At 42.8% G+C, this 22,006-nt stretch overlaps 1 protein-coding gene across 4 annotated transcripts in view; it reads left to right on the top strand.

The window, feature by feature from the left end:
• Nucleotides 1-22,006, top strand: part of invs (inversin) — a 292,265-nt gene that overhangs the window by 107,080 nt on the left and 163,179 nt on the right. For all 4 annotated transcript variants that reach the window (XM_080208441.1, XM_080208415.1, XM_080208432.1 and 1 more), the window contains exon 5: nucleotides 19,793-19,966. In XM_080208441.1, coding sequence (XP_080064567.1) covers nucleotides 19,793-19,966 — 174 coding nt within the window. The remainder of the gene's footprint in view (nucleotides 1-19,792; nucleotides 19,967-22,006) is intronic.

Here is a 22,006-nt window from a genome sequence, read left to right as displayed (position 1 = left end):
GTTGGCAAGTGTGAGGTGGTCCACTTTGGTAGGAAGAATGGTAGGAAGGACTATTACTTACGTGGCGAAAAACTGCAGCAGGCGACGGTGCAGAGGGACCTCGGGGTCCTTGTGCATGAGTCGCAAAAACCCAGCTTGCAGGTGCAGCAGGAGGTCAGGAAGGCAAATGGGATGCTGGCCTTCATAGCGAGGGGGATTGAATATAAAAGTAGGGAGGTCTTGCTGCAGCTGTATAGGGCATTGGTGAGGCCGCAGCTGGAGTACTGTGTGCAGTTTTGGGCGCCGCACCTGCGCAAGGATATTTTGGCCCTGGAGGGAGTGCAGAGGAGGTTTACTAGGCTGATACTGGAGTTGAGGGGATTGAGCTATGAGGAGAGGCTGAATAAACTAGGCTTGTACTCGTTAGAGTTTAGAAGAATGAGGGGAGATCTCATTGAGACGTATAAGATGATGAATGGGATGGATAGGATAGAGGTGGAGAGACTCTTCCCGCTCAAAAAAGACAGTAGGACTAGGGGGCACAGCCTCAAGATAAAGGGGAGGCGGTTTAGAACGGAGTTGAGGAGGAACTTCTTCACTCAAAGGGTGGCGAATCTCTGGAATTCTCTGCCCGTTGAAGTGGTGGAGGCTGCCTCGCTAAATATTTTTAAGAAGCGGGTTGATGGGTTCTTGATAAGAGAGGGGATTAAGGGTTATGGGGAGAGGGCGGGAAAGTGGAACTGAGCCACAACAGATCAGCCATGATCTTATTGAATGGCGGGGCAGGCTCGAAGGGCTAGATGGCCTACTCCTGCTCCTATTTCTTATGTTCTTATGTTCTTATATTGAGCTTCTTGGAGCCACAATCATCTAGGCAAGTGGTGAGTATTCCATCTCACTCCTGACTTGAACCTTGCAGCTGGTGGACAGGCTTTGAGGAGTCAGGAGGTGAGTTACTTGCCATAGAATTTCCTGCTTCTGCTCTTGATATAGCAGTAATTTAGTGAGAAGACCAAAGATCTCTTGAAGAGAGACACATACGGGGGGAAAGAAGAAGGCAAGATTGCAGAGCTAGGTTGCCCCTCAAAGTCAGGCTGCATTTTTCTGGAGATTATTAATGTTATGATGGCCATAAGGCTTGCTGGGAATCGTTAATAGACCTGACTGTGGACTTTGTGGAGTACAAAGTGCCTTATTAGCGCGTAGAGGTTCACCCAATAGGAGGCAGCCAGTGGAGATTTTAAGTCTGTAACTTTACCTAGATCCAAGTTGTAGGTCCTGAGGTGAAGACTACCTGACTATAAGCTGCAGGAGCAGCCTTTTTCTTTGACGCACAATAAAGAGTGTTGGTATTGGGAAATTGGCATTTGGCTGAATTAAAGTCTCTTGTAATGATCACCCTGGGAATGGGAAAGGTGATGTCTTCATCCATGACATTTGGAACTACCTGAATACACTCCTACATCAGAGCTCATCATTAAGATTAAAGAAAACTTCACCCAGGCAGCTCCAGCTGGCCCAGATCTGTCAATTTATGAGGGGTGTAGGCAATTTTCAGGATCATGCATGCATACACTCTGCTAGCCTCTGTCCATTTGCCTCTCTGACCTTCAAGTAATAACTTATCAAAAAGTGCACCAAATACCTACATCTTGCTGTAAAATGGGATGCTTCACTCTCTCTCCCTCTCCTCCTCCCTCCAAAGCAGGTGATATTAATTCTTGTTCTTGCCATTCTGTCTCATATGGGGAGTCAGCAGCAAAGCAGCTCAAAAATGCTCATTCTCTCAGAATCCTTCACTTGCTTTCTGCTAGGCCACAGCTGCAGCAGCAGCAGCAATACTTCTCACCTTTGGGATCCAGCTAGCAGCAATAGGAGCAGCAAGACCTCTGCTCATCATAAGCAAGAACAACTTGTATAGTACCTGTAAAGTAATGGAAAACCCCAAGCCGCTTCAGAGAAGCACTATTAAACCAGGAACGTATTAGGTGAGATGACCAAAAGCTTGGTCAAAGAGATAGGTTTTAAAAAGAAGTGAAAGGCAAAGAGATTTAAGAGAGGAATATGCGAACTTTGCAGCTGAAGGCACCCCACCAATGGTGGAACAATTATAATTCGGTATAAGAACATAAGAAATAGGAGCAGGAGTAGGCCATCCAGCCCTTCGAGCCTGCCCTGCCATTCAATAAGATCATGGCTGATCTGTCGTGTCTCAGTTCCACATTCCCGCCCTCTCCCCATAACCCTTAATCCCCTCGCTTATCAAAAACCCATCAACCCGCGTCTTAAAAATATTTAGCGAGGCAGCCTCCACCACCTCAACGGGCAGAGAATTCCAGAGATTCACCACCCTTTGAGTGAAGAAGTTCCTCCTCAACTCCGTTCTAAACTGTCCCCCCTTTATCTTGAGGCTGTGCCCCCTGGTCCTACTGTCCTTTCTGAGCGGGAAGAGCCTCTCCACCTCTATCCTATCCATCCCATTCAACATCTTATACGTCTCAATGAGATCTCCCCTCGTTCTTCTAAACTCTAACGAGTACAAGCCTAGTTTATTCAGCCTCTCCTCATAGCTCAACCCCCTCAACTCCGGTATCAGCCTAGTAAACCTCCTCTGCACTCCCTCCAAGGTCAAAATATCCTTGCGTAAGTACAGTGCCCAAAACTGCACACAGTACTCCAGCTGCGGCCTCACCAATGCCCTATACAGCCGCAGCAAGACCTCCCTACTTTTATATTCAACCCCCCTCGCTATGAAGGCCAGCATCCCATTCGCCTTCCTGACCACCTGCTGCACCTGCAAGCTGGGTTTTTGCGACTCATGCACAAGGACCCCGAGGTCCCTCTGCACTGTCGCCTGCTGCAGTTTTTCGCCCCGTAAGTAATAGTCCTTCCTACCATTATTCCTACCAAAGTAGACCACCTCGCACTTGCCAACATTAAATTCCACTTGCCATTTCCTGGCCCATTCGCCTAGCCTATCTAGATCCTTCTGTAGACTCTCCACACCCTCCGCGCAATTTGCCGTTCCACCAATCTTGGTGTCATCAGCAAATTTCAACACCACACACTCAGTTCCCTCCTCCAGATCATCTATATAAATGGTAAATAGCTGAGGCCCCAGCACCGACCCCTGGGGCACTCCACTAGTCACCAACCGCCAATCCAAATAGCACCCATTGACCCCCACTCTCTGCCTCCTATTTGACAACCAATCCTCTATCCACGCTAACACCCTACCCCCAACTCCATGCCCCCTTCTGCAATAACCTCTTGTGAGGTACCTTGTCAAACGCCTTCTGAAAATCAAGAAAGACCACATCCACCGGCTCTCCTCTATCCACCGCCCTAGACACATCCTCATAGAACTCCAGTAAATTTGTCAGACACGACTTCCCCTTTACGAAACCATGCTGCGTCTGCTCTATCAAGCAATTCCCCTCAAGATGCCTTGCTATTTCCTCCTTGATGACGGATTCTAACATTTTACCTACAACAGACATTAAACTAACCGGCCTATAATTCCCCGCCTTTTGCCTGGCACCCTTCTTAAACAACGGCGTGACATTAGCCGCTTTCCAATCTTCCGGCACTTCCCCGGAATCCAGCGATGTCTGGAAAATAACCACCAAGGCATCCACTATCACCTCCGCCATTTCTTTCAGAACCCTCGGATGCATTCCATCTGGTCCTGGTGACTTGTCCACAATCAGTCCCTCCAGTCTGTCGAGCACTGCCTCTCTAGTAACATGCACAGCAGATCAAAATTAGGGAAGCGCAGTGTTTCCTACCAAAGTGATATCGTCATATTTTCCCACATTATACTCCATCTGCCAAATTTTTGCCCAGTAAGTTAACCTATCTGTATCCCTTGCATACTTCTTGTGTCCTTTTCACAACTTATTTCCCTACCTGTCTCTTTGTCATCAGCAAATTTTGCAACCAGACGTTTGGTCCCTCATCCAAGTCAAGTTATAAATAGTAAGTAGTTGAGGTTCCAGCACTGATCCCAATGGCACTCCACTCATCATGTCTTGCTGACCTGAAAAGGACCCATTTATCCCTACTGTCTGTTTCCTGTTAGCTATCCAATCCTTTAGCTGCATTAATATGTACCCCTACACCATAAGTTCTTCATAGTAACCTTTTATGTGGCACCTTGTCAAATACCTTCTGGGAATACATCACATCCACAGGTTCCCTTTTGTGCATGTTGCTTGTTACTCCCTCAAATATGTTAGTCAAACATGATTTCCCTTTCACAAAACCATCTACTTGATTTTGTTGAAATTTTCTAAGTACAGTGACCCCTTTAATAATAAATTCCAGCAACTTCCCTGCAACAGATGTAAAGTTAACTGGCCTGAAGTTTCCTGCTTTCTGTCTCCTTCCTTCCTTCAATATAGACATTGGAATTGATATAATACTCTAAATAGGATTGTTGATAGAGTCATAGAGCCAGAATGATAGACTTATTTATGGCATCAGAGACCATTTAGCCTGTCAAGTCCATGCTAGCCCCAATAAACAATTCAACCAGTCCAATTCACTGCTTGATCCCTCTCACTCTACAAGTTTATTTCCTTCAAGTACCCATCCAAACTCTTTTGAAATCATTGACACGTTTTGCTTAAGCCATTCTAGTGTGCAGGCATTACCACTTGCTGTGTAAAAAGGTTCTTCCTGTTCATCCTGTGTCTCGTTGTATCGTTGGCTTGTGGGAAGAGTTTTTCCTTGTTTTATTTTTCTAAGCTTGTCATAATCTTGCATCTCCCATTCAGCTGCTTTCCAGGCTACGTTTGTAAATGAAATCTCCCCTTCCATGAAATAATTCTAGTTATTCTAGTAAACCTCTTGTGCACCCGCCTCCCATTCCTTCTAAAATGCGGTGACCAGAATTGGAAGTAAAATTCCAGTTAGCGTCTATGTAGAGTTTTAAAAGTTGTGTAATCTCCCTGCATTATTACTGAACACCTCTACTTCTTGGTAATGTTGGCTGATTTCAATCAGGTCATAATGAGGTTCCACAATTGGTCGCAGTAATCCTGGAATATGGAGAATGAAAAAAATAGCTTGGATTCCTGCTCCTGACTATTTTGCTGAAATGAATAGCTGTGAAAGCTGAGCAAAAGCAAGATGCAATTTACACTGAATAACAGTCAGACTCAGACACACATTGACAAAGTGATAAAGAACCAATAGAAGCCTTGCAATGAGCTACAACCTCCAGTGTGAGATGAAACCTGCCAGTGATAATGGTTAATGTGCACATTGTGCACTTTGGCCAAAATTCTAGAAACCATCTCTGCTTCAAGCTATTAAATCCTGGAGATTGTTGAGATGATTAGCAAATATTTGGAAGAATCTTGTGAAATCATCCATTATCCAAGTAATGCGATTAGGTAAGAAGCGAAAATGGACTCTTGTGATTTGGGTTTCCGGAATCTTTTTTTAAAAAAAATTGTATAACCAATTTAGTTGAATATAGAAACATAGAAAATAGGAGCAGGAGGAGTCCTTCAAGCCTGCTCCACCATTCATTATGATCATGGCTGATCATCCAACTCAGTAACCTGTTCACACTCTCTTCCCATATCATAGAATCCCTATAGTGCAGAAGGAGGCTATTTGGACCAGTGAGTCTGCACTGACTCTTCGACAGCATCCCATACAGGCCCTATCCCGTAATCTCTCATGTTCATCCCACTAATTCCCCCCCAGTCAAAATGTCTTGGGATACTAAGGGGCAATTTAGCATGACCAATCAACCTAATCTGCATATCTTTGGACTGTCAGAGGGAACCTGAGCACCCAGAGGAAAACCATTCAGACACAGGGAGAATGTGCAAGTGCAAACTTCACACAGTCATCCAGGGCTGGAATTGAACCTGGGTCCCTAGGGCAGTGAGGCAATAATGCTTGCCACTGTGCTGCCCTGTTGCCATCATGCCATCCCAACGCATCAAAAGGATCCTTTGACCCCTTTAGCTTGAAGAGCTATATCTAACTCCTCCTTGAAAACTTACAATCTTTTGGCCTCAACTGCTGTCTGTGGTAGAGAATTCCCATCGGCTCACCACTCCCTGCGAGAAGAAATGTTTCTTCATTTCAGTCCTAAATAGAACATAGAACATTACAACGCAGTACAGGCCCTTTGGCCCTCAATGTTACGCTTACCAGTGGAACCAATCTGATGACCCTCTAACCTAAACTATTCCAATATTATCCTTATGCCTATCCAATGACCATTTGAATGCCCTTAAAGTTGGCAAGTCCACTACTGCTGCAGGCAGGGCATTCCACGCCCTTACTACCCTCTGAGTAAAGAACCTACCTCTGACATCCGTCCTGTATTTATCACCCCTCAATTTAAAGCTATGTCCCCTCGTGTTAGCCATCACCATCCGAGGAAAAAGGCTCTCACTGTCCACCCTATCTAATCCTTTGATCATCTTGTATGCTTCAATTAGGTCACCTCTTAACCTTCTCTCTAACAAAAACAACCTCAAGTCCCTCAGCCTTTCCTTATAAGACCTTCCCACCATACCAGGCAACGTCCTGGTAAATCTCCTCTGCATCCTTTCCAATGCTTCCACATCGTTCTTATAATGTGGCGACCAGAACTGTACACAGTACTCCAAGTGTAGCTGCACCAGAGTTTTGTACAGCTGCAACATGATCTCACGGCTCCGAAATTCAATCCCTCTATCAATAAAAGCTAATAGTCTACCCTGTATCCTCAGACTGTGACCCTTGGTTCTGGACACTCTGCCATGGCAACATGCTTCCTGTTGTGCCCTGTTAGAATTTCATAGGTTTCTATAAGATTCCCCTCCCATCCATTCTTCTAACCTCTAGCAAACATAAACGTAACTGATTCTAACAGCTCTTCATACACAGTCCTTCCATCTCAGGAATCAGCATGTAAATCTTTGATGCAGTCCTCCCATAGCAAGAATCCTTCTTCAGACAAGGAAACCAAAACTGTACACAATATCCCAGGTGTGGCCTCACCAAGCCCCTGTATAATTGGAGCACAAAATCCCTGCTCATGTACTCTCATCTCCTCACCATAAAGGCCAACATACCATTTGCATTCTTCACTGCCAGCTGCAACTGCATGCTTATTTTTAGCAACTGGTGTACAAGGACACCCAGCTCTCAGTCCACATTCCTCTCTCTCAACCAATAGCCATTCAGTTAATAATCTGCCTTCCTGTTTTTGCATCCTGTGTAGATAACCTTATACTACATCTGCCATGCGTTTGCCCATTCATTCAACTTATTCAAATCACACTGAAGCGTCTCTGCATACTTCTTACAGCTTAGCCTCCCATCCAGTTTTCTGTCATCTGCAAATTTGCTGACATTACATTTAGTTCTCTTGTCTAAATCATGAATTGTGAGTAGCTGAGGTCCTAGCACTGATCCCTGTGGTACTGCGTTAGCCACTGCCTGCCAATGGGAAAAAGGCTCATTTATTCCTACTCTTTGTTTCCTATTTGCCAATCAGTTTTTTATCCATCTCAAGAGACTAGCTCCAATCTCACTCACTTTAATTTTACACACTAATCTCCTATGTGGACCTTGTCGAAAGCCTAAACAAAGGACATCCACTCACTCCCCCTCATCAACTCTACTAGTTTCATCCTCAAAGAATTCCAGTAGATTTGTCAAACATGATTTCATAAATGCGTGTTGGCTCTGTCTGATTCTGCCACCATTTTCTAAGTGCTCTGCTATGAAATCTTTTAAAATGGGTTCTAGCATTTTACCCATTACTGACATCAGGCTGACTGGTCTATAATTTCTGGTTTCTCTCTGTCTCCCTTTTTAAATAGTGGGGTTACATTAACTACCCTCCAATCTATAGGAACTGTTCCTGAGCCTAGAGAATCTTGGAAGATGACCACCAATGCACTATTTCTAGGACAGCTTTCTTAAGTACTGTGGGATATAAATCATCAGCCCCTTGGGATTTATTGACCTTCAATCCCATCAGTTTCCCCAAAACTATTTCTCTACTAATATTGATTTCCTTCAGTTCCTTCCTGTATTCCACAACATTTTTAGTATGTAATTTGTGTCCTCCTTTTGTGAAGACAGAACCAAAGTATGTATTTAGTTGGTCAGCCATTTCTTTGTTCTCCATTATAAATTCCCCTCTTTCTGACTGTAAGGGATTTACAATTGTCTTCACAAATCTTTTTCTGTCCATATACAAATGGCCAACTGTTGGAGGAGGATGAAAAATGCATAAATTTCTGCTCCTCTCTTGAGGCAAATCAAATGGCTCATAATTGAAAATATCCTTTTTTATTTATTCTTTCATGGGATGTGGACACCACTGGCTAAGAAAGCAATTATTGCCCATTTGTAGTTGCCCTTGAGAAGATGCTGGTGAGTGATTTTGTGAACTGCTGTTGTCCATTTGGTGTAGTTACGTTCACAGAGCTGTGAGAAAGGGAATTGCAGGATTTTGACCCAGCAACAATGTCGGGATGGCAATATATTCCCAAGTCAGGATGGTGTGGAGCTTGGAGAGAACTTCCAAGCAGTGGTGATGTTTGCATGCATCTATTGCCATTGTCCATCAATGATAATACAAATTTTATTCTTCCTGTCAAAATGGACAATTTCACATTTTGGCAGGAAGAATAAAATTTGTATTATCTAAATGGTGACAGATTGAAGAGCTCTGAGATTCAGAGGGATCTGGGTGCCCTTCTAGGAGAATAATTAAAGGCTAGTATGCAGGTCCAGCAAGTAATTAGGAAAGCTAATAGAATATCATTGTTTCTTGCAAGGGGAATTGAATAATAAAGCAGGGAGGTTATGCTTGAATTGAGCAAGGCATGAGTGGAACCACACCTGGAATACTGTTTAGAGTATTGGCCTCCCTTATTTATGGAAGGAAGGAAATGCATTAGAAGCAGTTTATGGAAGGTTTGCTATACTTAACCTGTCCATTTCCGGTATATCTTAAGATTGGATAGGTTCAGCTATTATCTGCTGGAGCGTAGAAGAGCAAGAGCTGATTTGATTGAAACATGTAAGATCCTGAGGGGTCTTGACATGGTAAACGTGGAGAGAATGTTTTCTCTTGTAGGAGAATTTAGGACTAAGGGCTTTATCCCAAAATAAAGGATCACCCATTTAGGATAGAGACGAGGAGAAATTGTTTCCCTGAGGATTGTGAGCCTTTGTTTCTAACTCGCTGCATTTCACTTATTTGAAAAACTGTCAGAACATATTTTGTAACACTTAAGGTGATAATTTAATGCCGGTTGCAAACATATTAGCAGCATATGGAGATAGATAATTGCGTTCAAAAGAGGGTAAGGATCAGAATCCATTCATAGTTTTGTGATATATTAAATTTAAAATACTCGTGATGTTGTCATGGTGATCTAGACAATAAAATAAGGAAAAGCATTGTATCCAGATGACACTTCTCTTTGTCTAATATACGTGTCAGTCTTCACTGTTTGCCTTTAAGGATGTTATTCCTCCAGCACAGTGGTCGGACATTTAATTAATTAAAAATATACTTTTTCACCCAAAAGCACCATAAGTGAAATCTGAAAGTTAAGTTTGAAGCAATTCTCCCCAAATGAATGTTGTACATTTAAGATGTTCAGATCATTCAATAAGTAACAGTAATGCATTTCCAAGAATTCAGAGTAAGGATTCCCTAAAGATGGAGATCAGGGAATACTTAGCAATTCCCCATGAAATACTATTTTAATTTCCATGATGGACTGACAATTCAGAAGCAACATGACTGAAATATGTCGGACGCAGTCGGGAATCCAAAAATAAACTAAACTTAACTCAAGAGGAAATGCTGAGTACTCCTCAAATTTGTCATAGTAAAGTGCTTTAACATTTGAAAATCAATGATCTCAAAAGTAAATAACTGCAAACATGCAGGTCATGTTATTTAGCCAGTTGGCAACTGAAAACACGAAAATGGTCAAAGTATGAACAAATTATCCCTCATTTTGGAAAATTGTTAATTTTAACTGGGATGTTGCAGACAAAAGGCAGGAAATTATAGGCCGGTTAGCTTAACATCCATAGTTGGAAAAAATGCTAGAATCCATCATCAAAGAAGAAATAACAAGACACCTAGAAAAGAACAGTTTGATCAAGCAGACGCAGCATGGATTCGTGAAGGGGAAGTCGTGTTTAACGAATTTATTGGACTTCTATGAGGATGTGATTAGTGCGGTAGACAGAGGGGAACTGGTGGATGTGGTGTTTTTAGATTTCCAGAAGGCATTCAATAAGGTGCCTCACAAAGGGTTGCTGCAGAAGGTGAGGGTGCATGGAGTTGGGGGTAAAGTGTTAGCTTGGATTGAGGATTGGTTATGTAACAGGAAGCAGAGAGTTGGAATGAATGGGTGCTTTTCTGATTGGCGGTTGGTGACTAGTGGAGTGCCGCAGGGATCAGTGCTGGGCCTCAACTGTTTACCATTTACGTAGACAATCTGGAGGAGGGGGCTGAGTGTAGGGTAACAAAATTTGCTGATGACATGAAGATGAGTGGAAAAGCGAATCGCATGGAAGGCGTGGAAAGTCTGCAGAGAGATCTGGATAGGCTGAGTGAGTGGGCGAGGACCTGGCAGATGGAGTATAACATTAGCAAATGTGAGGTTATCCACTTTGGTAGAAATAATAGTAGAAGGGATTATTATTTAAAGGGTGAAATACTGCAACATGCTACAGTGCAAAGGGACCTGGGGGTCCTTATGCACGAATTGCAAAAACCCAGTCTGCAGATGCAGCAGGTGATTAAGAAGGCGAATGGAATGTTGGCCTTTATAGCGAGGGGGATAGAATATAAAAGCAGGGCGGTCTTGCTGCAACTGGTGAGGCCGCAACTGGAGTACTGTGTGCAGTTTTGGTCCCCTTATTTGCGAAAGGATATATTGGCCTTGGAGGGAGTACAGAGAAGGTTCACCAGGCTGATACCGGAGATGAGGTGGGTAGCTTATGAAGAGAGATTGAATAGACTGGGTCTGTACTCGTTAGAGTTTAGAAGGCTGAGGGGGGATCTTATAAAGAGATATAAGATCATGAAGGGGCTAGATAGGGTAGAGGCAGAGAGATTCTTCCCACTTAGAAAGGATAGCAGAACTAGAGGGGATAGCCTCAAAATAAGGTGGGGGGGGCAGTTTAGATCAGAGTTGAGGAGGAACTTCTTCACTCAAAGGGTGGTGAATCTCTGGAATTCTCTGTCCATTGAAGTGGTGGAGGCTGCCTCATTGATTATATTTAAGGCATGGGTATATAGATTTCTGATAGACAAGTTATGAGGAGAAAGCGGGAAAGTGGAACTGATCCACTTCAGATCAGCCATGATCTTATTGAATGGTGGGGCAGGCTCGAAGGGCTAGATGGCCTACTCCTGCTCCTATTTCTTATGTTTTGAATATTTCTATTTAAAAATGGAGGATTATATACTTATGATTCTTCCTCCCCCATTTTGACCAGTTTGCACAATTGTAGCCATTTTTATTTGTTCATGGAATGTGAGTGTTGTTGGGAAGGACAGCATTTTTTGCCCATCCCTAATTGCTGTAGAACTGGTCACTGGTGGTGGTGAACCACCTTATTGTACTGTGATTGTGCTGAAAGAGTTTACGATGGGAAAAGTAAACATGAACTTGGGAGAAAGAATGAGTTGTTGCTTGGCAACTAGTGTTTAAGTGAATCATTGGAGATAGGAAGCTAGCAAGAGGGCAGCTCCCAGCTCTACTAGAAGCAAAAAACTATACAAATGAAGTAATGGGCATAAAGCAATCTCCAAAGAAGCAAAAGGACAGTTAATTCTAGAAACTAGACATTTCCAGGTGGTGGAAGTTAAGGGAGCAAAGAGAAACCACCATTGGAACAGGGTACTGGTCATTGAAGCTAAAGACAGAGCTCAAGCGCAGACCTGGGGGAAGCTGGCTAAGTAAAAGCCAGACAACTGAAGCAATTGTAAGTTTGCTGTCCTTATTTCTAGCCTTTAGAAACAATAGTATTCTGTTGGAGACTGATGTCCAAAGTTTTTTGGGTGAAGTTTGGATGCTGTGACAGTTCAAGACAAGGGAATACTAAAAGAGGGAGTTGAAAAACCTGGAGGTGGATTCTTTCTAAAACAGTTGAGCCTTGTTTGGAAGAATAGTTAGAAAACCTGCAAATGGATGCTTGATGAAAATAGCTGAGAGAAAGCATTGTTTGAAAGAAGATTTTAAAGTTTTCTTTCTTGAGAGCAGGGTTTGGAAACATTTGTGTTATAATCATTGAGGGAATTTGAAAAGTAATCCACAAAAAATCAATTGAGTGGCATCTGCCACTGGGTTTCAGAGTGCAGATAGCCTGTTGGTTATAAGGATTGTCTGTTTATTGGGAACATTAGAACATAAATATTATGTAATCTGTGTTTTTCTTGAAGTCTGAGTACATTACTGAAGCTAAGGGAGGAGTAAAGGAGTACTGTATACAGTCAAACTTTTCATGTTTAAAAAGTGCTTTTTTGTTGTTGAAAGCAAATGGCAGTTCCATGACTCTGTGTGTCCTATGGTTTTTTAAAAAATAAAAATTATGGTCCTTTGAGCCAGCGTTCCATTCTGAATTTCCCCATCCAGTTACAACATCGTCTGGAATCATAATACTTGTGATGTGGATATGCCAGCATTGGACTGGGGTAAACACAGTAAAAAGTCTGACAACACCAGGTTTAAGTTCAACCGATTTATTTGATAGTAAACTCAAGCTTTCGGGGTTTGTCCCTTCGTCAGGTGAATCAGGTGGTTGGGTCTTGGCTCTGCCTTGAAATTTTTTCGCTGATGTCCCAACACTGAGCTGAGTGTTCTACAACAACCACAACCATTTTCCTTTGCATTATATATGATTCCTACAAATGGAGAGCTTCCCTTTTGCTTCCCTTTTGCTTCCCTTTTGCTTCCCTTTTGCTTCCCTTTTGCTTCCCTTTTGCTTCCCATTGACTTCAATTATGCTAGGACCCTTTGATGCCACACTCAGGCAAATCCTGATTTAAATCAAGGGCAATCACTTTCATCTTATTTCTTTTGCCATGTTTGTAACCAATTATAAGGAATTGTTGAGATTTAGAGTCAAATGTGTCATTGAGAAAACCAACTTAATCTTGATGAGCAGGTTATTGCTGAATAAGAATGATTTAATAGCACTGTCAGTGGCAACTTCTATCAGCTTACTAATGATTGACAGTTGACAAATGGGGCAGTAATTGTGTTGGATTCTTCCTTTTTGTGCTCAGTACATATTTAGAAAACCTTTTTACATTGTCGGATAGGTGCTCCTGTTGTTACTGTACAGGAATACGTTGGCTGGGGTGCAGCTTGAATTTTTTTTTCTTTCATGGAATGTGGGTGTCATTGGCTAAGCTAGCATTTATTGCCCATCCCTAATTGCCCTTGAGAAGGTGACAATGAGTTGCCTTCTTTAATTGCTGCAGTCAACATGGTATGGATGCATCCACAGTACTGTTAGGGTGGGAGTTCCAGGGTTTGACCCAGTGACAGTGAAGGCATGGCGATACAGTCCCAGGTCAGGATGGTGTATGGTTTGGAGGGGTGAATCCTACATTGTGTTGAGCTTCTTGAGTATTGTTGGAACTGCACTCAACTAAGCAATTGGAGAATATTCCAACACACACTCCTGACTTGTGCCTTGTAGATAGTGGACAGTCTTTGGGGCCATAGCAGCCTGCTTTATTGGCACCCCATCCATCACTTTCAACGTCTGCTCCCTCCCCACCAAAGCAGAGTGGCAGCAGCATCTACCACCTCTGATCTGTTCCTGTATTAATACGGCTAGTTGAGTTCACTGTCTAGTCAATAGTAACCCCCCAGGATGTTGATTGTGGAAGTTCAATGATAGAATGTCAAGACAGGGTGGTTGGATTTTCTCTTGTTGAAGGTGGTCATTACCCGCCACTTCTCTGGTATGAATGTTACTTGCCGCTTATCAGCCCTAGCTTGACTGAGTTGCCCAGATTTTGATTTGATTTTATTATTGTCACATGCATCAGTATACAGTGAAAAATATTTTCTTGTATGCTATGCAGATAAAGCATACTGTACATAAAGAAGGAAAGGAGAGAGTGTAGAATGTAGTGATACAGTCATAGCTAGGGTGTAGAGAAAGATCAACTTGATACGAGGTAGGTCCATTCAAAAGCAGGGAAGACACTGTTCTTGAGTTGGTTGGTACTTGCCCTCAGACTTTTGTATCTTGTTCCTGATCGAAGAAAGTGGAACAGAGTATGTCCTGAGTGTATGGGGTCCTTGATTATGTCAGCTGCTTTTCCGAGGAAGCTGGAAGTGTAGATAAAGTCAATGGATGGGAAGACTGGTTTGTGTGATGCTGCATATGGATAGGGACTGTGCAAAATCTGAATCACCAAATGGTGCTGAACGTTGCGCAATCATCAGCAAACATCCACACTTCAGATATTGTGCTGGAGGAAAGATCATTAGGCCAAGCACAGGACCTTGCGGAATCCCTGCATATTCTGGGTCTAAGGTAATTGACCCCCAGCAACCACAGCCATCTTCCTTTGTGCAAGGTATGATTCCAGTCAGCAGAGAGATTTTGCCCTGATTCTCGTGGGCTCATTGATACCACGCTCAGTCAAATGCTGCCTTGGTAGCAAAGGCTGTGATGCTCACCTCACTTCTTGAGCTCAGCTCTTTTGTCCATGTTTGAACTAAGGCTGCAATGTGGTCAGGAGCCGAAAGGCCCTGGCAAAATTCAAACTGAACATCAGTAAAGCAATTTATTACTTAGTAAGTGCCACTTGATAGCACTGTCAGCAACAAGTTCCATCACTTCACTGATGATCGAGAATGGATTAATGGGGCAGTAATTGACTGGGTTTGTTTTGACCTGTGGATGGACATACCTGGTGAATTTTCCATTTGTTAGGCAGAAGTTAGTGTTATAGTCTAGGGAATCGTTTAGCTAAGCGCAGTTAGTTCTGGAGCACAAGTCTTCAGTACTATTGTCAGAATGATGTCAGGATTCATAACCTTTGCAGTATCCAATGCCTTCAGCCATTTCTTGATATCATGTAGCATGAATCAAATTGGCCAAAGACTTGCAACTGTGATGCAGGAACCTTGATAGGAAACTGAAATAGCTCATCCACTTGACACTTCTGGCTGAGATTTGTTGCAAATCCTTCAGTTTTGTCTTTTGTGCTAATGTGCTGGACTGCCCCCCTCCGCCTCATTACTGAGGGTGGGAATATCTAAGGAACCTCCTCCTCCACTTAGTTGTTTGTGGTGGTTGGAGTTCAATCACCTCAGTCCCAAGATATCACTACAAACATACCTTGGATAATGTCCACCACCATTCACAACTGGATTGTACACCTATGACTATGTGGCCAAATTCCCCTCCAATTTGATTTTCAAGTTTGCTGATGACACCACCGTAGTGGGTTGGATCTCAAACAATGACGAGACAGAGAGTATAGGAATGAGATCGAGAATCTGGTGAACTGGTGTGGCAACAATAATCTCTCCCTCAATGTCAACAAAACGAGGGAGATTGTCATTAACTTAAGAAAGCGTAAAGGAGAACATGCCCCTGTCTACATCAATGGGGACAAAGTAAAAAAGGGTTGAGAGCTTCAAATTTTTTGGTGTCCAGATCACCAACAACCTATCCTGGTCCTCCATAACCACACTATAGTTAAGGAAGTCCACTAATGCCTCTACTTTCTCAGAAGACTAAGGAAATTTGGCATGTCAGCTACGACTCTCACCAACTTTTACAGATGCACCATAGAGAGCGCTCTTTCTTGTTGTATCACAGCTTGCTATGGCTCCTGCTCTGCCCAAGACCTCAAGAAACTATAAAAGGTCATTAATGTAGCCCAATCCATCATGCAAACCAGCCTCCCATCCATTGACTCTGTCTACACTTCGCGATGCCTTGGCAAAGCAGCCAGCATAATTAAGGCTCCCGTGCACCCCGGACATTCTCTCTTCCACCTTCTTCCTTCGGGAAAAAGATACAAGAGTCTGAGGTCACATACCAAACGACTCGAGAACAGCTTCTTTCCTGCTGCTGTCAGACTTTTTTGTGAACTTACTTTGCATTCAGTTGACCTTTCTCTACACCCTAGCTATGACTATAACACTACATTCTGCACTCTCTCATTTCCTCCTCTATGAACAGTATGTTTTGTCCATATAGCACGCAAGAAACAATTCTTTTCACTGTGTTGATACATGTGACAATAATAAATCAAATCAAATGGATGTTGCAGAATTGCAGAGCTTAGATCTGATCCATTGGTTTGAGGTCACCTAAATCTTGGTAATGCATACTGCTTGCACTTTGTGGCATACAAATAAACCTTTTGTTATCGCTTTACCAGTTTGACTCCTCATTTTTAGTTACGTCTGGTGCTGCTCCTGGCATCCTCTTGCATTTTTTATTGAACAACAGTTGATTCTCTAGTTTGATAATGATAGAGTTGGGGATGTGCCAGGCCATGAGATCACAAATTGTGGTTGTATACAATTCTAGTGTTGTTGATGGCCCACAGTGCAAATGCCCAATCTTGATTTGCCACATCTGTTCAAAATCTAACTCGGTTAGCACGCTGGTGTTCCTACACAAAATGATTTGGGTTATCCCCAGTGTGAAGATAGGACTTTGCCTCCATGAGGACTGTCTGGTGATCATTCCTGCTAATATTGTCATGGACAGATGCACGTGCAACATTTAGACTGGTGAGGACATGGTATAATAAGTAGATTTATCACTTGTTTGTTCCTGAACTACAGATATGCCTAGAGCACAGATCTTGAGTAATATAGATGGAATGTCTTGGGATTTGGATGTCCTGGTATATGAATCACAGTGAGTTATTATGCAGGTACAGCAAATGATTAGGAAGGCAAAAGGAATATAAAAGTAGGGACATTTTACTGCAGCTGTACATGGCCTTGGTAAGACCAAATCCAGAGTATTGTGTACAGTCTTGATCATTTTATTTAAAAATGACATTGTGTTATATGCAGTTCAGAGAACATTCACTGTACTCCTTCCTGGTATGAAGGGCTTCAGCATTTCTTGCTGAACATGGTTGCAGATGCTTCATTCTTGTCTTTTGCACTGATGAACTTGGCTTTACCATCATTTCCCATTTGTTGTTTAACTGTCCACTGCCATTCATGTCTGGATGTATTAGGACTTAACATTTTAGAAAATACATTTATTAACGTATTTAGTTTGAATAGAATGGTATCACACCTTCAGTGTCAATGAGATCAATAAGAAATAAAACTCCTAGCGATGACAGTCCGAATATAAAGAGCTAAAAGAAATGGTGGTTTTAATCAAACTCTTTATTTGTTACTGATATATTTGTATTGCAAATAAACCTAGCTGACTTTGTTTAAACTTTTGGTACATTCATGGGTCACTATGGAATTCAACCATCTGATGTTAAGTTGAGCAGAAACTTCGTGTGTCTGGTAAACATTACAGGATACTGAATGTTCGGTTTACTTTGATGCCATTATAGTAGTGCAAAATACCACTGGGCACTTCGATTAATATTTCACTGACAGTCTGATACCCTGTAAAACTGAACAATGGTGTGGCTTTCTGATAAATATCACAATTGTTTTGTAGTTTGTCCAAATAAAAAACATAACTTACGTGCAGTATAAATCTGGACTAAATTTGAGACCTAGCAATGCATACCACAAGGATTGCTTCTGAATTGGATCCTTGTTTCCTAGTCAGTAACTAGTATATATGTATTCTTTTCATTTCTATGAGTTACTTTGCATTTTAGATCTCCTGTTCTATGAATAATAAAATCATAGAACCCCTATAGTGCAGAAAGAGGCCATTTGGCCCAGCCACCCTGCACCAACAACCATCCCACCCAGACCCTGTCCCCGTAACCCCATGTATTTACCCCGCTAGCCTCCTGGTACACTTAAGGTCAATTTAGCACGACCAATCAACCCAAAGTGGACATATTTGGAATGTGGGAGGAAACTGGAGTACCCAGAGGAAACCCACACAGACACAGGGAGAAAGCACAGTCTCCACACGGACAGCCACCCAAGACCTGAATCTACACTACAGATCAAGCATATTTAACTGACCTCAAGAAACTATCCACTGAGTCCCAGCCCCATTTGAAGATTGTCTTTCCATGGCTATTATTAAATATGATACATGCAAAGGGTACAACAATAATGACCAGTGATGTCTTGCATTTATATCACAGCTTAATGCCAGAAAGATAGCCAGGGGTCAGGAGCAAATGAATGTTGCAGGACTAGGAGCCACTATATATTAACAAGGTCAGCACTGACCCATGATCCATCTGGAAATCTCAGTAGGTCTTATTCTGCTTCTAGGCTAATCTGTATGCTGAATTGTTGCCAGAAACCAGGGCTGTCCTTCTCCCAAAAGCACTGAATTGGTGGGAAAACTATTCTAGATCCTGACTGTTTTTTCAGTTCTGCTTCTCACCTGAATCTCCCCACTGTGTGCACTGCAGAGATTCCATCGTGAATCTCAATAAAAACTCGGGGTCAGGGCCTATTTGCACCAGAGTCTGACAGCTCTGGAACTCTGCACATGCACAGTCGTCCCGATCTGTCAGACTCCCCGTTTGCTGGCCAGCCCAGGATCCCCGCAATGCTGCCCCCCTCCAGACCGTGATCCCTGCCCCAATTGCTGTCCTCCCTCCATTCCAGACCAATCCTGTCCACAGAGTGGCAGCGGGACCCCCCCTAACCCCTGCCCACAGGAGCCCCCTGCCCAATGCCTGGTGGGCAGTGCCAAGGTGCCTCTGGGCATGAACACTTTGCCCCTTGGACAGTGCTAGGGGGCACAGGTTGGCTCTGCCAGAGTGCTCATGTCCTGGGGGCACCCCCCACATCGCCTGACCCCCAGGGAGCCCTGATTGCACCCCTCTTCATTCTGGCAGAGTCTCCCGCTAGTTCCCCGAATCGGAGGAGCTAGTTTAAACCCTGCCAGAATGAAGTACTCTTGGGTGGAAAATTCAATTGGAACCTGAAAGTTCCTGATAATCACATTAAAAACATACTTAAAATATATTTTACTAAGATTCAAATTGCTTACCTGCCTACACGCCAGTTGCCAGCATGGTCTGACTGGCGACTGTTCTTAGGCTCTGGGAGATGCGTATGCATTGCCAGCGCGTGCACAAATCCCTGAACAAGGCCGGCGATGCGCATCTCCCACTCTGGAGGAGCGGTCCTCAAGAAAAGTTGCAGGTCGCGATGGGAGAATCGCAGTCCAGATTTCTGATTGGATGACAGAGTTCAGGAATTTCTGGAATGAATTAGTAGCGCTCCCACTAGTTTTTAGTTAATTGCCATGGCCCCTTGTCTACTGCTATTCTTCTGGATGAATGCTTGACATTTCCGCCCAAAATTGCTTACCTGCATGGCTTATTACATTCAACTGACACTGTAGATGCACCACAGATGTTTGAGTCTATTGCATCAAAGACTTTGTTGGTTCACTGTCTTTGAATCACCTTAGTATAAGGTGCAACATAATGCAATTCAACAATCCACTGAGATGCTAATGCAGTCCTCCAACTGAGTACAATTAAAACTCAATCTTATAATTGTTATTCAATTCATTTATTCAATTACCTCTACCACCCATTCAGCCATGTAGAAGCTTATTTTTAACCATCAGTGATTTCTTGATTATAAAAGCAAGTTCCCAAAAATAAATCTTGTTACTTTTTCTCCTGTATGGACAGGGAAATTATCGCTTCATGAAGCTGTTGCTTAGTCGACATGCCAACTGGATGCAGAAGGATCTCGAGGAGATGACTCCGCTTCATTTGGCTACTCGTCACAAAAGCCCTAAGTGTTTGGCTTTGCTGCTAAAATTTATGGCTCCAGGAGAAGTCGACACCCAAGACAAAAACAAGGTATTGAAGATGCTATAATAGGAATTATGTTCAGAACTAATGTTTACAATATCATTTACAATGCTAACATGAAGCTATGATGGCAATAAACGGTGCCTTAAAAAAGGTACTCCTGATTTAAATTCTGCTTTCCATTTTTTTCAGACAAAGATCCTACTTCTGGTTTCGTTTACAGCAAATCAGTTTTTTTTATTTGTTTCCAGGTCTCTGCACATGTTAGAGTTTAATGAATTCATGTCCATGACCATTTGCATCTCACCAGCCATACTCCTGGTTTTAGGAACCCCCTCCCCTGCCCTTTAATGGCAGTATAGTATTTAGTTTGTTATAACAATTTGGGGGAAACAAACAGAAGTTTTTTTTTTCTTTTGTAACTGGTAAAGCCTAATTTCCCTTGAATTGAATGGCTTGCAATGCCATTCCAGAAGGCAGTTAAGAGTCAGCCAAATTGAATGATTATTTCTTTATAAATATCATTTGTGAATATAAACAACAGACTTAATCATCAAGCAGAGAATCAATTTCCATATGTAGGTCAATAAATTCCAGCCCTTGCCTCAAGATTTGTGATTTTGTTTGTTTTCAAACTGCCTGCCTCATTTTAAACCACGGATGAGTAGAATTTCTTCTAACTGAATTTTGGAATCAGAAAAGCATTGTTTTCAACTGGACACAAATGGACACAAATCAAATGCCAGAAATGTTGACAAAAGCAAGATTTAGTGAGAGGGAAGAACTGAGGGAGATCAGTATTAGTAGAGAAATGGTACTGGGAAAATTGGTGAATAAATTCCAGGGCCTGATAATCTACATCCCAGAGTTCTTACGGAAGTGGCTTTAGAAATAGTGAATGCATTGGTGGTCATCTTCCAGGACTCGATAGACTCTGGAACAGTTCCTGTGGATTGGAGGGTCACTCCAATATTCAAAAAGGAGGGCAGAGAGAAAACAGGGAATTATAGACCAGTAAGCTTAACATTGGTCATGGGGAAAATTCTTAAATCCATTATCAAGGACATTATAGCAGAGCATTTAGAAAGCAGTGGCAGGATGAGACAGAGTTAGCATGGACTTATGAAAGAACATAAGAACATAAGAAATAGGAGCAGGAGTAGGCCATCTAGCCCTTCGAGCCTGCCCCGCCATTCAATAAGATCATGGCTGATCTGTTGTGGCTCAGTTCCACTTTCCCGCCCTCTCCCCATAACCCTTAATCCCCTCTCTTATCAAGAACCCATCAACCCGCTTCTTAAAAATATTTAGCGAGGCAGCCTCCACCACTTCAACGGGCAGAGAATTCCAGAGATTCACCACCCTTTGAGTGAAGAAGTTCCTCCTCAACTCCGTTCTAAACCGCCTCCCCTTTATCTTGAGGCTGTGCCCCCTAGTCCTACTGTCTTTTTTGAGCGGGAAGAGTCTCTCCACCTCTATCCTATCCATCCCATTCATCATCTTATACGTCTCAATGAGATCTCCCCTCATTCTTCTAAACTCTAACGAGTACAAGCCTAGTTTATTCAGCCTCTCCTCATAGCTCAACCCCCTCAACTCCGGTATCAGCCTAGTAAACCTCCTCTGCACTCCCTCCAGGGCCAAAATATCCTTGCGCAGGTGCGGCGCCCAAAACTGCACACAGTACTCCAGCTGCGGCCTCACCAATGCCCTATACAGCTGCAGCAAGACCTCCCTACTTTTATATTCAATCCCCCTCGTCCTTGATAAGTCTGCTGGAATTCTTTGAATATGTAACTCATAGAGTTGACAAGGAAGAACCTGTAGATGTGGTACATTTGGACTCAGAAAACGTTTGACAAAGCCCCACACAAGAGGTTATTGAGCATGGGATTGGGGAAAGTGTATTGAGATGGATAGAAAACTGGTTGGCAGAGAGGAAATAGAGTAGGAATTAATGGGTGCTTTTCAAATTGGCAGGCAGTAACTAGTGGAGTGTCACAGGGATCGGTCCTGGGACCCCAACTATTCACAACATATATTCATGATTTGGACGAGGGAATAAAATGTAACATCTCAAAGTTTGCA

This window comes from Carcharhinus amblyrhynchos, chromosome 2 (assembly GCF_965287045.1).
Source record: "Carcharhinus amblyrhynchos chromosome 2, sCarAmb.v2.hapA, whole genome shotgun sequence".
NCBI lineage: Eukaryota > Metazoa > Chordata > Chondrichthyes > Carcharhiniformes > Carcharhinidae > Carcharhinus > Carcharhinus amblyrhynchos.
The sequence above is the reverse complement of the archived record's forward strand: the minus strand, read 5'-3'. Positions and strand labels throughout refer to the sequence as shown.